Source organism: Limulus polyphemus, unplaced genomic scaffold, assembly GCF_000517525.1.
Source record: "Limulus polyphemus unplaced genomic scaffold, Limulus_polyphemus-2.1.2 Scaffold74, whole genome shotgun sequence".
NCBI lineage: Eukaryota > Metazoa > Arthropoda > Merostomata > Xiphosura > Limulidae > Limulus > Limulus polyphemus.
In genome coordinates, this window is record NW_013665684.1 from 517453 (window position 1) to 532032 (window position 14580).

General features: G+C 32.1%; 1 protein-coding gene and 1 long non-coding RNA gene across 3 annotated transcripts in view; both read left to right on the forward strand.

The window, feature by feature from the left end:
* The window catches only part of LOC106466519 (protein sickie-like), a 104416-nt gene extending 96228 nt beyond the window's left edge, over nucleotides 1–8188 (forward strand). For both annotated transcript variants that reach the window (XM_022394996.1, XM_022395004.1), the window contains exons 26-29: nucleotides 249–445; nucleotides 1064–1182; nucleotides 2616–2807; nucleotides 6295–8188. In XM_022394996.1, coding sequence (XP_022250704.1) covers nucleotides 249–445; nucleotides 1064–1182; nucleotides 2616–2807; nucleotides 6295–6441 — 655 coding nt within the window. In that variant the 3' untranslated portion in view covers nucleotides 6442–8188. The remainder of the gene's footprint in view (nucleotides 1–248; nucleotides 446–1063; nucleotides 1183–2615; nucleotides 2808–6294) is intronic.
* Nucleotides 8189–12238: 4050 nt separating this feature from the next.
* The window catches only part of LOC111087676, a 28069-nt gene continuing 25727 nt past the window's right edge, over nucleotides 12239–14580 (forward strand). The window contains exons 1-2 of the long non-coding RNA XR_002612341.1: nucleotides 12239–12317; nucleotides 13852–13861. This is a non-coding gene — a long non-coding RNA (uncharacterized LOC111087676). The remainder of the gene's footprint in view (nucleotides 12318–13851; nucleotides 13862–14580) is intronic.

Here is a 14580-nt window from a genome sequence, read left to right on the forward strand (position 1 = left end):
CTCGGAAAGAATTTCTACAAAAATTAACAAACAACCAGAGACGTAACAATATCATTTAATATCACTTAAACATCAATATATCCTTTTTCTTAAATGAATCATTCCTTACTTTCTCCCTTTATAATATTATATTATTTTTTGTGGGAGGGGTGTATAGAAGGTATGTATAATACAGGCCTATATTTATATAAAGTAAAAACTTTTAAATTTAGGTCAGCAAATGTATATTTTGCATCTATCGTCTGTAGGTGGATTCTATGTGCTAACCATATGGAGCCTGTGAAAGGTTTTTTGAGTAGGTTTCTAAGGAGAAAACTTGTAGAGCATGAAATCCAAAATGATTCACAGAATCCAGAACTTGCCAAAATCATAGACTGGATACCCAAAGTGTGGGCACATTTGAACAAATTTTTGGAAACCCACAGCTCATCTGATGTCACCATAGGTATGTTAAGAGTATAAGAAATTAACTACTATTTTAGTTGACCATTAATAAAAGACACAAGCACTGGTGTATGTTTCTTTCTGGTTTAACAATTTTACCAAAATTGATAACGCTTATACTTTTTTTTATTAATATTATTATTAAAAGACTTTTAGATTGATGTTTGTAATAGTGTATTTATATAGGTCTTAAGTGTGGAAGACTCTTTTATAATTCAGTGTGGTTTTTGATTTATATATCCACTCTTGTTGTCTTTGTAAATGAAATATTTTTTTAAGCTATTCAGTCTTCTTTTTAGATGTAGTACGAACATTGTTCATTTCTTTTTGTTCTGATAGATATTCATACAAACCATGTGACGTTATATTAATTAACATCAAAATCTATATCTTGACCAAGTCAAAAAATTAAAAACACTAGATATAGGTGGTAAGCTTTGAAGTATTATAAATTTTCCTTAAGAAAAGTATAAAGCTCAAAATGTGTGCCTTAATGTTTGCTTTTCTTTTAACATCAACTTAGATTGGCTTTCGAAAATTAGTATGCATGATTTTATTTATTTATTTAGTCAACTTCTTTGTGTATTAAATATTTTATATTTTAATTATCCTTTTGTAGGTCCAAGATTATTTTTGTCATGTCCAATAGATGTTGACAGCTCCCAAGTCTGGTTTAGGGATCTATGGAATTACAGTATTGTTCCATATCTTATGGAAGCTGTTCGTGAAGGCTTGCAGGTAGAGTTAAAGGGCTCTTTTAAATATGTTTTACTAGCATAAAATACCTACACTCTACTGCAAGATTCTAAGGTCCTCTCATGATTCATAGGTGCCTCAATGTACCAGTCAAGCATCTCCATTTACTTAATTACTTCTATATCTACCCAATGTGCCAATTCTTTAACTGATTTGTCTGTTGCCATTTCCTGAACTTAATTCAATTCAGCTCTTTTTTAAAAGCAAATGTTTAATTTAGCTTCTCAGATTCGTTTTATTTGAATTCTTTTCATTCTCCAATATTCTCCGATTCATATTTTTCTTCCAGTTGTTTGTTGCCGTTTCCCAAATGTAGTTCAGTTCTTTTTTTTTTAATATTCAGATTTGTATTTTTATTCCCATGTTTATGTTGAAAAAGAGTATAGAGTATATTGGCAGAAATCCTCCACATATTGTTCATTCAATAAGTGAGAATTTGAAAAAAATGTTACTTTTCTATAGAGCTTCAGGAAGCAGAATTATGGGGTTTAAGGGCTATGAGGCAAACTATAGGGCCAAAAATTATTAATTTTTTGCCATAATGATTGGAAATATCATCACATATTACTCTTCCATAACTAATGAAAAGTATATCTTTAATTAGGTATATTCAATAAATGTTTCTGAACTTTCATGCAAGTATTCTGCATACAGTAAGTGTCATCCTTGTAAAACAAATGTGGGAAGGTTGTAATCTTACTCTAATCCTCTGCATTAGATTACATGTTAAAACACTTGTTTCATATGCTTATACTTGCTTGACTCTATTTCTTTGTCATACTTTCTGGAATTGGGTCAACTCATTCCAAGTGGTTGAACAGAGACTTGTAAAAATTGGTATGAGTTAGTTGGAGGGGGGGGGGGTTATTTCCCTTAGTTATGTTTAATTAGAATGAACAATGATTTAATAATGTAAGGATTGTGGGATACCACACTAGGACTCTGGTCTGACTTAACAGTATGATATTTCATTCTTCTTAGTCCTGTCTTTATCTTGTATGCATATGGAAACCTTCTTTCTGCTTTAGCAGCAAGGAGAGTTATGACAAAAATATGAAGCCAGCCAGATGGTAAAAGACACATTTATGTTTTATTTCCAGTAAAGATAATGTTATATTTCTTCACTTGTCTACTACTTTTTCTCTTGCTGTCCATGTTCATTTTATCCTCTGCATAATGTTTTTGCAAGCTAATGTTGCAGAATACCTGAGCAACACATATTTGTAACATTTATATGGTTAAAGATACATCTGATGTGTGACAAATATGCTTACTAATACTCAACTTTATAAGCTAAACCATTTTCTTGCTATTATTGTAGTTCTGTGGTAATTGAAGACTGTTTTTTAGTTATTATTAGAGTTAATTATGTGGATTATTGAACACTTGTATTTACACAACCACTATGCCCATAGTTGTATGGTCGTCAAGCATGCTGGAATGATCCAATAGATTGGGTTTATGAAACTTATCCATGGCCAACTTCAGAGGAAAAAAACTGGCCTCAGCTGCTCCGGCTAAGAACAGAGGATGTGGGATATGAAAGCCTTATAACACCAGGAACAATTACTAAAGCATCTCAAAGCAGTGTTGAAGCTGATCCTTTGGTAAGACATTTTACAATAGTTAGAAAGGATTCTGACAAATAGAGAAAAGTATGTCTCAATGAAAAATTAACATTTTCACATTTTCTAGTACTCTTGTAATGTATTGGGTGATCTGAAACTTGACAATATTTATATATTAACGAAGTTGAATAAAAGCATACTTATATACAGTAAACATTTGCTAGGGATTATGTTTTATTTTGAGTATATGCCAAACACCTATCACAATTTTATGTATAGATTGAACATTTTAGGAAGAAAAACATCTGGGTAATTCATTTTTACTCTTTATTAAATTCTGTAACAGTTAACTTGGATAACAGAGCCTAAAAAAACTAATGCGCCCTGTGGTACATTGTTAACAAGAAAAATGTCAAAAACAGTCATTCAAAGAAATGTCCAATTCACAGTCAAGATTATTTCAGTTGTCTGTGTGACCACCTCGAGCATTAATGACTGCTGCCCAACATCTGCACATGCTCATGATGAGATTAATCAATCGTTGTTGTGGAATCTGTTGCCATTCTTCAATAACGGCAGCTTCCAGGTCCTGGAATGTTCTTGGTGGGGCTTGACGAGCTTGTAGCCTTATCTGTAGTTGCTCCCAGATGTGCTCTATTGGGTTGAGGTCAGGAGACCTAGCTGGCTACTCCATCCTGGGTATTCCTTTAGCTTTCAGGAAGGCGTTCACTTCCCTTGCATGTTGCACCTGCATATGGATGAACAATGGGTGTAAGGATCTTATCTCTATATCTTAGGCCGGTAAGACTTCCATTTCGGATGATCACAAGGTTAGTATGGCCTGAAATTGAGATGCCTCCCCACACCATGACTGAGCCTCCTCTAAAGCAATCATGTTTGATGACATTCTGAGAAAAATTGCACTCATCAAGGCTTCTCCAAACTCTTCTGCTTCTGTCAAGTAAGTCCATACACTAGCAGGACTCGTCAGTAAAGTGTACGGCCCTCCTTTGTTGTGCAGTTCACCTCCTGTGTTCTCTAGCCCACTGCAATTGTGCCTGCCTGTGCTGTTGGCTTAAAGGAACATGAACAACAGGACATCAACTGAGCTTCTTGAAGGCATCTGCACTCTGTCTGTGTAGACATTCGGACTCCTGTGGCATCTTAGAGGAAGTTACGGAGGTTAACAGCTGGAGCAAAGAGATTCCTTCAAGCCTGGATGGTCAAGTAGCAGTCTTGTTGTGGAGTTGTTATTCTTCTCCTTCCTCCACCATGTCTCCTATTCAGTCTGCCAAATCATCTGAACCTGTTTCAGGTCCTGGACACCACACTTTGGGATGTGCCAAGAGCAGCACTGGCCTTGCGTTGAATCATGCCTCCCTGCAGCATTCCAACAGCCCTGTTAAGTTCTGCAGGGGAAAGATGATACCTTTGACCTAAATAAGGCATTTTCTGCACTGCATAACCTCAATCAGAGCATACAATGATCAGTGATATCAAGTTGTGGACCTCACAATTTCACTGTATGAATTTTCAATTTAGGGGTATGGTCAAAAAACAAAGCCAGGATCCATTAACATTAGTGTACCTATTATGTAAAAACATGATCTCTAGAAAATATTGACTACTGTATTTTGCACGTATCCAGTTTGAAGAATCCATCTGTTTTTGAAGTAGGTCTACAAGGGAATATGCTGTTTTAACACATTGTAATGTGAGGTAAACTAATACCAAACTATTAAGCCTAACAATTACTGAACAAACTGTTTAATTATTTTTGGTAAAATTCTTTTTTTCAGATAAGGTAAGAATGTTTAATGACCATGTAGCTATATTTCTATAAAAGAAAAGCTCAGATTATGAGGTAACTAAGTCAATTCCTTGTTGGTTTAGTGGTTAAAGACTTGAACGCTTTAAAATTTTGTTATATTACACAGTTTCTATGTACTATACTATGCTGATAAGCATAAACTTACAATTATTTATTTCAAAAGTTATGGTTTAGTAGAATATTTTATCCACCTACATAAAGCAGTATCTGTACTAATAAAGTTATATAACAGTTTTTTGCATGTATTATACTTAAATTAATGACAGTACTGCCTTAGCACTTATAACTAAATTGATTTGAAATGTACAGTTAACTAATCATCAACAACAACATGAAAATAATAATTGGTAACACCATTATCATTAGAAGTATTAAATATGTGTGCCAAGTAAAAATAATTTATGTGCATGCATGTGTTGACATTTTCTGGATTATTAGAAAGTACAGTTTCAGTAGCAACTGTGTAAAGCCCCAAATGATACTGTTGGAATCACTTGAATGTCTCAAGAAGGATGAAAGCATTATTTGCACTTGATTGTATCAGATCCAAGAAGAGTTATTAAAGAACAGAAACTTTTATTACTAATATTCTGCTTATGATACACTTATAACATACAATTAAAAATGATCATAACATTTGTATAAATGCATTACCATGCTCACAAGGTACAATTTCTAGGAGTGAACTATCTAAGTGATGTATTCAATGCAAGTTTTAATTTAAAACTTGTGAAAGGTGAAAAGTGTTTTCATAACCCACTATCATGTGTGCGGTTTACCAATTACTGTGATATGAAATATTTTATTCAAACTTATACTTAAAACACAACTAACAGATTAAAATTATTGTTCATTGATAAGGACTGATTTTTATTAAAGGATCTTTCTTCTGCCTATCAGTTTTTAATTTACTACGCAAACTGTAACCCTAGGTTCAGGTTATATATTGGTGAGAGTGAGTACAAGGTTAGTAGTAATTCACAGAACATTGTTATCCCATAATTAATGATAATGTTTACATATTCGTTTCTCAACATATTATTGACTAGGATTGTGACTTTTTAATGTGTATTATTAAGATACACTCCAAAGAAACACCTTACGTTTGATATTTATCCTTAGCATGTCCTAATTAGGCTCAATGAAAAATTATTTGAGTTATTTTTTTCTGAATGATATATATTTACTGTCATATCTAATTTTTATACTTTATTTATAATTATAAATATAGTTACAGTATAAATGTGTATGTTCGTTTTTTTGGTCCTGTAAACATTTAAAATTCATCTTCTTACCCAATATATTTAATTCTTTTTTAATAAAAATTATAGTTTCATTTGTTTTAATTGTGGTTTTTCTTTCATTAATTTTGCTTCTATTTTAATGATATAACCAAGTACTGTTCTATAGCATTATTTTACTGACATCTCAGTTTCTGTAAGCATCTTGTAATTTCTATTGTTGAGTTGAACATTTATATATATTTGTTATTAATAATTATTCTAAATATCCTGAAGATTTTGAATTAAAACATCCAAATGAATTAATAACAGTGCCATCTGTTGTCTCAGTTTTTATCTAAAATTTACTTCTATCACCTGAATTTCATAAATGTATTCAGAACGTATAAGTATTTCTGTACAAGTCACATTTATAAAAGTATAAGTTTCTGACACAGTTTTACTCTCTCAACAGTTGAATATGCTTATGAGACTGCAAGAAGCTGCAAGTAGTTCAAGCCCTCATGTTAACCATGGTGATAATAAAACCATCAGTCACCAGGACAACACTTTCACATCTACTAACTTAATGAGTAGAAGTAGCATAGAAACAATGCATTAAGTATATGAAATTTAATTTCAGTAAACAATGAAATATTCAGATTATGTACGTAAAAGTTTTTGAGCTAGTTTTTCTTTTTTTTTTAATCTTGTTTTTTGCCACTGAGGAAAATGTATAAGGATCATTTTAAAATAATAATTTCTAAAGGTTTAGTAAAATACTTGTTGATGTAATGAATTTAATTAAAAGACAGATTTGTACCCATATTTACCTAACCCACTTAAGAATTTCTTGGAAAAAAAAAGTCTTTTTATCTAAGAATTTCTTGGAAAAAAAAAAGTATTTTTCTCTAAGAATTTCTTGGAAAAAAAAAGTCTTTTTTTCATTTGGTCCCAAAGTAATTTTGTATATTTGGCAATAATCTTTAAGCTTACTTGGTCAAATCGCATGAACATTTATGTAACAAACCATACATATGGTTTACCATTGTAGTAATAAATACAAATTTATTTCTGTTATAATGTAAGTTTAATGTGATGCCTTACAAAAAATAAATGCCACATATTCTTAACTAATATATAAATATTTCTTTAAAAATTACCTCATGCTTCATAGCAATTTCTAACCATTCCTGTACTGTAACTTTTTTTCCCCCCACTAGAAAATTTTTTGTGTATATTTATTTTAAAAAAGTAGGGCATTTGTGTGATGTTCTGTAAGGTCACTATTATAATTAAAACTTTAGAGTATTTTACAAGTAAAATTAATTATTTTTATGCATAATATTTATCAAATGTAGTTCAGTATTCAAGTGAACAATGGAAAAATCTTGCTACCATTTACTGTTTCGTATTTCTGGTGTATGATGAAGTAAAAGAGGAAAACTCTTGAGCAGCTGCTATATATATATATATAGATATACTTTTTTTCCACTAATCAGCTCAACCAGTGAAAGATAAATAATTTTGAAATTATATTTTTCATGGCTAGAAATATACGTTTCTCACACGTCTAGTGTAAATATGTTTTATGAAATATGATATTCTGATTTATTTTCAATTGTGTACAAAAATCCTCCTCCTAAGCATGAAGGTGAAGGTTATAAGGTTAATTATTTAATGTCAAGTGCCAGTCTACATCATCTGATGTAAACAGTTACTGACACTTTTAAGAAACTATTGTGCAGAAACAAAATCTTGTACTTAAATTAATTGGACTAAACCATATGAGCAACTAGTGCTGAGAACTTGAATTGCTATAGTGCCCAACTTTTATGATGTTCTATGGCTCGAAAAAGTTCGTATCTAGCTTTATAAACATTCTGTGTTTATAGTATGTTCAAGCATGGTATATCTGTGGTAATACATAATTTATGTATAGTTGTCAGTTTTTCCCAAAACATTTGAGTAAGCAGATATTAAGCTGTTTTTCTTGTGTGTGTATGTGTAAAGTTTTATAACATTGTTTATATTTGTATATGTATATAAAATTACATACATTGACAATATGCCTTTATTTATTGGAGTGTGCACAAGTTATTTTTTTAACCAAAGAACACAATAGTGCATCAGGGTTGGTTTGTGTGATGATTAGTTACGTATTGATTGATAACCTTCAATGGAAAGACAAACAAGATATCAGTAATTATTAGTAAAGTTGTATGATGTATAACATAATTAATGTTCATCCTTTTTATATCAACTGAGCACAAAATTAGCCTAAGATTGCAAGATTCCTTCAGGTTATTGAAGCTATTTTGTGTACATTTATATTATTTAAATTTTGTAAATAAATCAGTGTGTGTTTTGTAAAGACATGATTTATTTATTCTATCCATAAAAAAGTGCACTATAAACACCTAACATAATAAATACATTTGTGAACTATTTTATTATTTTTCAATGTTTCATGGGTGATATGAATTATTTAATAAGAATTTAACTTAGCATCAGAAATTAAACGTACTAATATTTAAAATTGGCTCTTCAGTAAGTTTGAAAGCTTATGATGCTAAAAAAAATATTTCAAAGACAACCCATTGTGTTGCTTTGCACATAACAACAAACCTACAAAATCTTTTGCTCATTCAAAGGTATCTGTGCTATTCGATTTCAAGCTATTTACGCGTTATAAAACTGTTGCATTAAAAGCAGTGTAATATGGACCTCTTATATATACCTTGATTTCCAGAAAAACATTTTACCAGACTATACTTCCGAATTTTACATGTGGTACCATTATAAAAAAAATTATCATACTGATTTAAGTCAACAGTATTTTAACCTTTTTTATTTATTTTTAAAATTGTGAGAATGGACAAATATTTTTCAAACTTTCATAATAGATTAAATTAACTATTTTGTTACAAAACCTTTTATATAAAGTTATGTAAATAATCATGAAAACACACAAGTGATACAAATACAGGATTACAAACAACGATTAATTTCAACTACAGTTTGAATTTACTATTGACACAAAACAACATCGTAGAAAATATAAAGAAAAAGCAAATAATTTTACATTTGTATGCTTTGTTTTACACAGAACATTATATGTTGTTTTCATACTGCTTTACAGTTTATCACTGTACGTTTTCTAATATTGCTATAAATGTCCTGTATCACTCTCCACAATTGAGTTTGTTTGTTTGTTTTTGAATTTCGCGCAAAGCTACACGAGGACTATTTGCGCTAGCCGTCCCTAATTTAGCAGTGTAAGACTAGAGGGAAAGCAGCTAGTCATCACCACCCACCGCCAACTCTTGGGCTACTCTTTTACTAACGAATAGTGAGATTGACTGAACATTATAACGCCCCCACGGCTGAAAGGGCGAGCATGTTTAGTGGGACAGGGATTCGAACCCGCAGATAGTGAGTTGAGCGCCTTAACCACTTGGCCATGCCGGGCCTCCTCCACAATTTAACCAAGTTGCTTGGTTTTCTTTTGACCTTCTCAGTTTCTACGTAAGCCCATGCAGTCTCAGTAATATTCATATCAAGATTTGTGTAGGCCAAGTTACAGTTGTGAGTGTTCTATTGGTTTCTTTGCTATCAATATATTATTTCATGACTTTCATCGTATACCAGAAATGGTTGTTTTGCTGGAAGATGAATCCTCGCTTAACAAGTCGTGTTCCTAACAGAATGACATGATGAATTAAAAAGAACTTGTACTTGTCTGCAGTCAGGATGCCATCAATTTCGTTTAGAACACTAGCACCCTTGGCTGAGATGCAACCTCAGGCTGGTAATGATTCCCAATGCGTTTCACTGTGATATTGTAAATTGTTTATGATACCATTTGTGTTTGAGCTATTAAACAAAGTGTCATTGATTATTGCCAAACAATTTGAATTTAGTTTCATCTGTATAATTAATTATAATCATGCTTCACCAATTGAGAAAAGATACTAACACCATAACAATTGGGCCCGGCATGGCCAGGTGGTTAATGCGCTCGACTCGCAATCTGAGGATCGCGGGTTCGAATCCCCGTCACACCGAACATACTCAGCCGTGGGGGCGTTATAATGTGACGGTCAATCCCACTATTCGTTGGTAAAAGAGTAGCCCAAGAGTTGGTGTTGGGTGGTGATGACTAGCTGCCTTCCCACTGCTAAATTAGGGACGGCAAGTGCAGATAGCCCTCGTGTAGCTTTGCGCGAAATTAAAAAAAAACAAAAGAAGATATACATTCGATTTAGATGAGCAATGTATTCTATATATTCGTTAATAGTCAGGATCTGAAAATAAAGCACTAACTGTAAAAGAGCGTACTAATAAGATTTTTTTCTCTAAAACGATTCGTCTTCCGGTGGGACAACAGTAAGTCTTCGGATTTACAACCCTAAACTCAGGTGTTCGATTCACCTCGGTGGACACAGCAGATAACCCGATGTGGCTTTGCTATAAGAAAACACACATACACACACTGAAACGATTAAAGCAACATGCCCTTTTCAAGATCCTGACGGGTTCTCAGTTGGCATAGTAGAGCTTTTTTTTTCTCTCTCAAATAATTCTTCTTTACTAAAGAAATGTAAAATAAAATTGAAATTGCCCTCTAAAAGAAAACGCATGTTTCTTCAACCAAAGAGACTAAAAACAATCACGAAATTTAAGCACAAAATCAGTTCGAGTCATAAAATGTCATAAAATTATTTGCAGCAGCGTCTAATGTCTCAGTTCTAATACGAACTTTACTTACTTTAAGTCCCCCCTTTGTTAAAACTTCCACATAACAGAAACACATCCAGCTGCTTCTTTGAGTCTCAAACGATCGGTCTAATGTTTCGTCCATATAAAGACATTTCGATGTGAAGAGTTTCCTTTATAAAGCAGTAGTGTTCTTGTGTCACGCTCTCTACGGTGTGACAACGGTGGAAGGTACACAAAAAGATAGTGACTGTTACTTTTGTCTTGGTCAGGAGATATGCTTGGAGCATCATGCTAGGGAGATTTTCGCCAAGAAAAAAAAACTTAAAGCTAAGAAGAACTGAGTGTAAAATTCTCCCAACTGTAAGAAATGAGCGTGTGATTGATCTTAATTTGTGCTTCCGGTTGCATCAATTACTTCTCTTGTTATAAGGTAGTTGCAATTGCATGCTTTTCGGTAGAAGCAAGACAGTTCACGCTTAAGTCAAAGGCCGAATGTTCCGATGGCTCTGTGTGAGATCAGTGACATCCAATAAGTTTGAGTTCTCGTTGAATGTGTGACTTTGATATGTAACTTGAGACATACTTATTGTAAAATTTTATTAACAGTTTGGGATTTTCTTCACTAATATTTTTGGTATTTGTATATCAAGAATGTCTTTTTTACTCATTGTTAGATCTAATAATTTTCCTTATCCTCACTTCTTTACCAATATTGAGAAATATACGACTTTCCAAATAAATAAAACAAGTTAACAGATTTTCCGGTTTATTTACTAGGAAGTATATATTTTATCACAGTTTTATCAAACAATTCAACGTTTTCTATTATAATGCAATATTACCGTTTAGAAAAGTAACTGATCCCCATAAAATGGAAAGAATCTATTAATGAAATAATAATTTTAGTTGTCAACGAGATTAATACAAAGTGTAACAACATAATAGAAAAAATAATGACAAGAAGTCGTATGCAATCATAAGCTTGACCAAATAACTCAATGTAATACTTAAAAACATTGCTTGTTTGTTTTGTAATTAAGCACAAAGCTACACGATGGGCTATCTGTGTTCTGCCCACCACGGGTATCGAAACCAGGATTCTAGCGTTGTAAGTCCGCAGACATACCGATGTGCCACTGGGAGGGGGGGTCTAAAATCATTGCAAAAATACTATAATTATTTACATTTTCAGATCTTATTAAAATACTTTTTGGGGAAAGACAAGGTGACGACTCCTTTTTTGTTTTGTTTTGACGTCCTAAGTGTTGTGAAATTAGATTATTACCTTGAATATTCAATGGCTTTTCATAGCATAGTTTTTGTCAAGAACGTCTTAAGATATAAGGAGATTTATACTAAAAAATTTACACCCTGAGAATGTTTACCTTACAATCATTGTTTTGAATTTCGCGCAAAGCTACACGAGGGCTATCTTTGCTAGCCGTCCCTAATTTAGCAGTGAAGGACTAGAGGGAAGGCAACTAGCCATCACCACCCACCGCCAACTCTTGTGTATAGGTTTGCCTCATAGTGAATACAAACCACGTTCACACCAACAGTATGTTTGATACTTTTCACTATGATATCGGTCCAGCTTATCTCTCTTTGGTTAACTTGTGTTCAGAGTTCCTGACGAGGAGTATAATTCTCCGAAACTAGTATAACCCAATAACACACGTTCATCGGAGTGTGGATTGAACTGGACTTCCCTTGAATTTAAGACTTCGAGATTAAACAAATTTCGGAATACTAAGTGTATTTATTATGCCTACTATCGTGCAGCTATATAATGTGAAAAACTGAATAGTGGCCAATGACGCCTTTTCTTCGCTTCATCTATCCAGTGTATTAGTTTTCCTCATAGTGAATATAAAGTACGTCCACATCAACAGAATGTTTGATATAATATATGTATGAGGTTTTGTTTCCAAATATGTTTGCTTCTCTATTCACCCCTTTTTATTTCAAATTTTATTATTTATTTTTTCGTCCATTTATTATTTAGATTCACTTGTGTTTTGACATAATGATGTTAAAGTATGTAGCTGAAAATTTTAAGAGGCTTAATGACATTGCTTTTATGGTCAAATATTTTCAGATAATGCAGTAATGAAAGTTTTTCACAAACGAAAAGTTCACACTGTTGTTATTCAAGCTCCGATTTATTCGTAGTGTTCATATTGGCTACCAGTGGCTCAACGGTAAGCCCGTCAGCTTATAACGCTAAAAATCGGATTTTGATACCCGTGGTATAGCGTTGCTCTTAACAATAAAACAAGCAAACAAATAATTCTTACTATTTGTTGAGTTTAGAAAATGACAGTAATGAGCAAATATTTCAAAATCTAAGAAACGCCGGTTGCGATGCATGTGGTTGACAACAGATGGCGCATTGTGTAGTTTTATGCTTTACAACAAAACTAATAAACACATACATTATCAAATTTCTTTATTTTTTATAAGGCTCAAATTCAAATCCTGTTTCATCTGTTATTTCAATAGTTTATCTTAGGACCTTATTACAGAGTCTAAGAACAACATTTAATACATTTTCTAAAACTAAAAGTTTTATTTAAAAACAACGATTATTTTATACACGATTCAATAAAATGAGATTGTTTCCAGTCTCCAAATTATTAAAATAATAACTTACTGTACAAGGTTAAAAAGTGGTAAAATCCCCCGACTTGACTGGAAAACAATCTCATACACTCTACATGTTTCGATGTATATCTTGCGTCATCCTCAGAAGTGTTATGTTTTGCACTGTATAAATAAGTGTTATTTTATCAAAACACCAATTTACATATTAAAGAATTTCACGCCATCTGCTGACAACATTTCCATCAGGTCCATCATCCTTATTCAATAATTTACGATTGAACATTATACACGTGCCATTTTTTTTTAATATACAAAAGACGTATAATCGCAGACACCGAAATCTATAACTCCACTAGTATTAGGTCTAACATTAGTTTTGTTTACATCCGTTGAAATGAAGTGCGCGTGCGCATTTTCAGGACAGACAGACTGACACAATCAACGATACATTGTTAGATGGCAGAGAGGAAAGCGATATCATGGTCACATACGACATCCAGAGTGAAGCATGCTGTGGTACCACATGCATCTCAGCCAATGGTGTTCAATATCTATACACAGAATCTATGGCACCCTGGCTGCTGATTGGTATATGTCGATTCTTATCTATCATGTCATTCCTTCAGGAACAACGCCTGCTGGAGAAAGATTCATCTTCCAGGAAACAAAAGGGGGGGGCGAAAGAACACTTGCGACAATGGATTAGTCTACACAAAGTCCTGATATGAGTTTTAAAACAAACAAAAAACAATGTATGTTGCTCTTTTTAAAAAAATTAGAAAGTTATAGTGTACAGTACAACTTACTTTCTTTTCTTCTGTACTTTCTGTAATAATGTATTGTACCAATGAGAAACTGACCGCTTAATAGCAATTACTCATTGTATTTGTATTGTATGTGTATTTCAACAATTATTTCCGATACTTTATATATATGTATGTATGATGATTTATTACACATTATATATATATATGTATATATGATGATTTATTACACATTATTTATATATATATATGTATATATGATGATTTATTACACATTATATATATATGTATATATGATGATTTACTACACATTATATATATATATGTATGTATGATGATTTATTACACATTATATATATATGTATATATGATGATTTATTACACATTATATATATATATATGTATGTATGATGATTTATTACACATTATATATATATGTATATATGATGATTTACTACACATTATATATATATATGTATGTATGATGATTTATTACACATTATATATATGTATATATGATGATTTACTACACATTATATATATATGTGTATATATGATGATTTATTACACATTATATATATGTATATATGATGATTTACTACACATTATATATATATGTGTATATATGATGATTTATTACACATTATATATATGATTTAGTACACACTTCA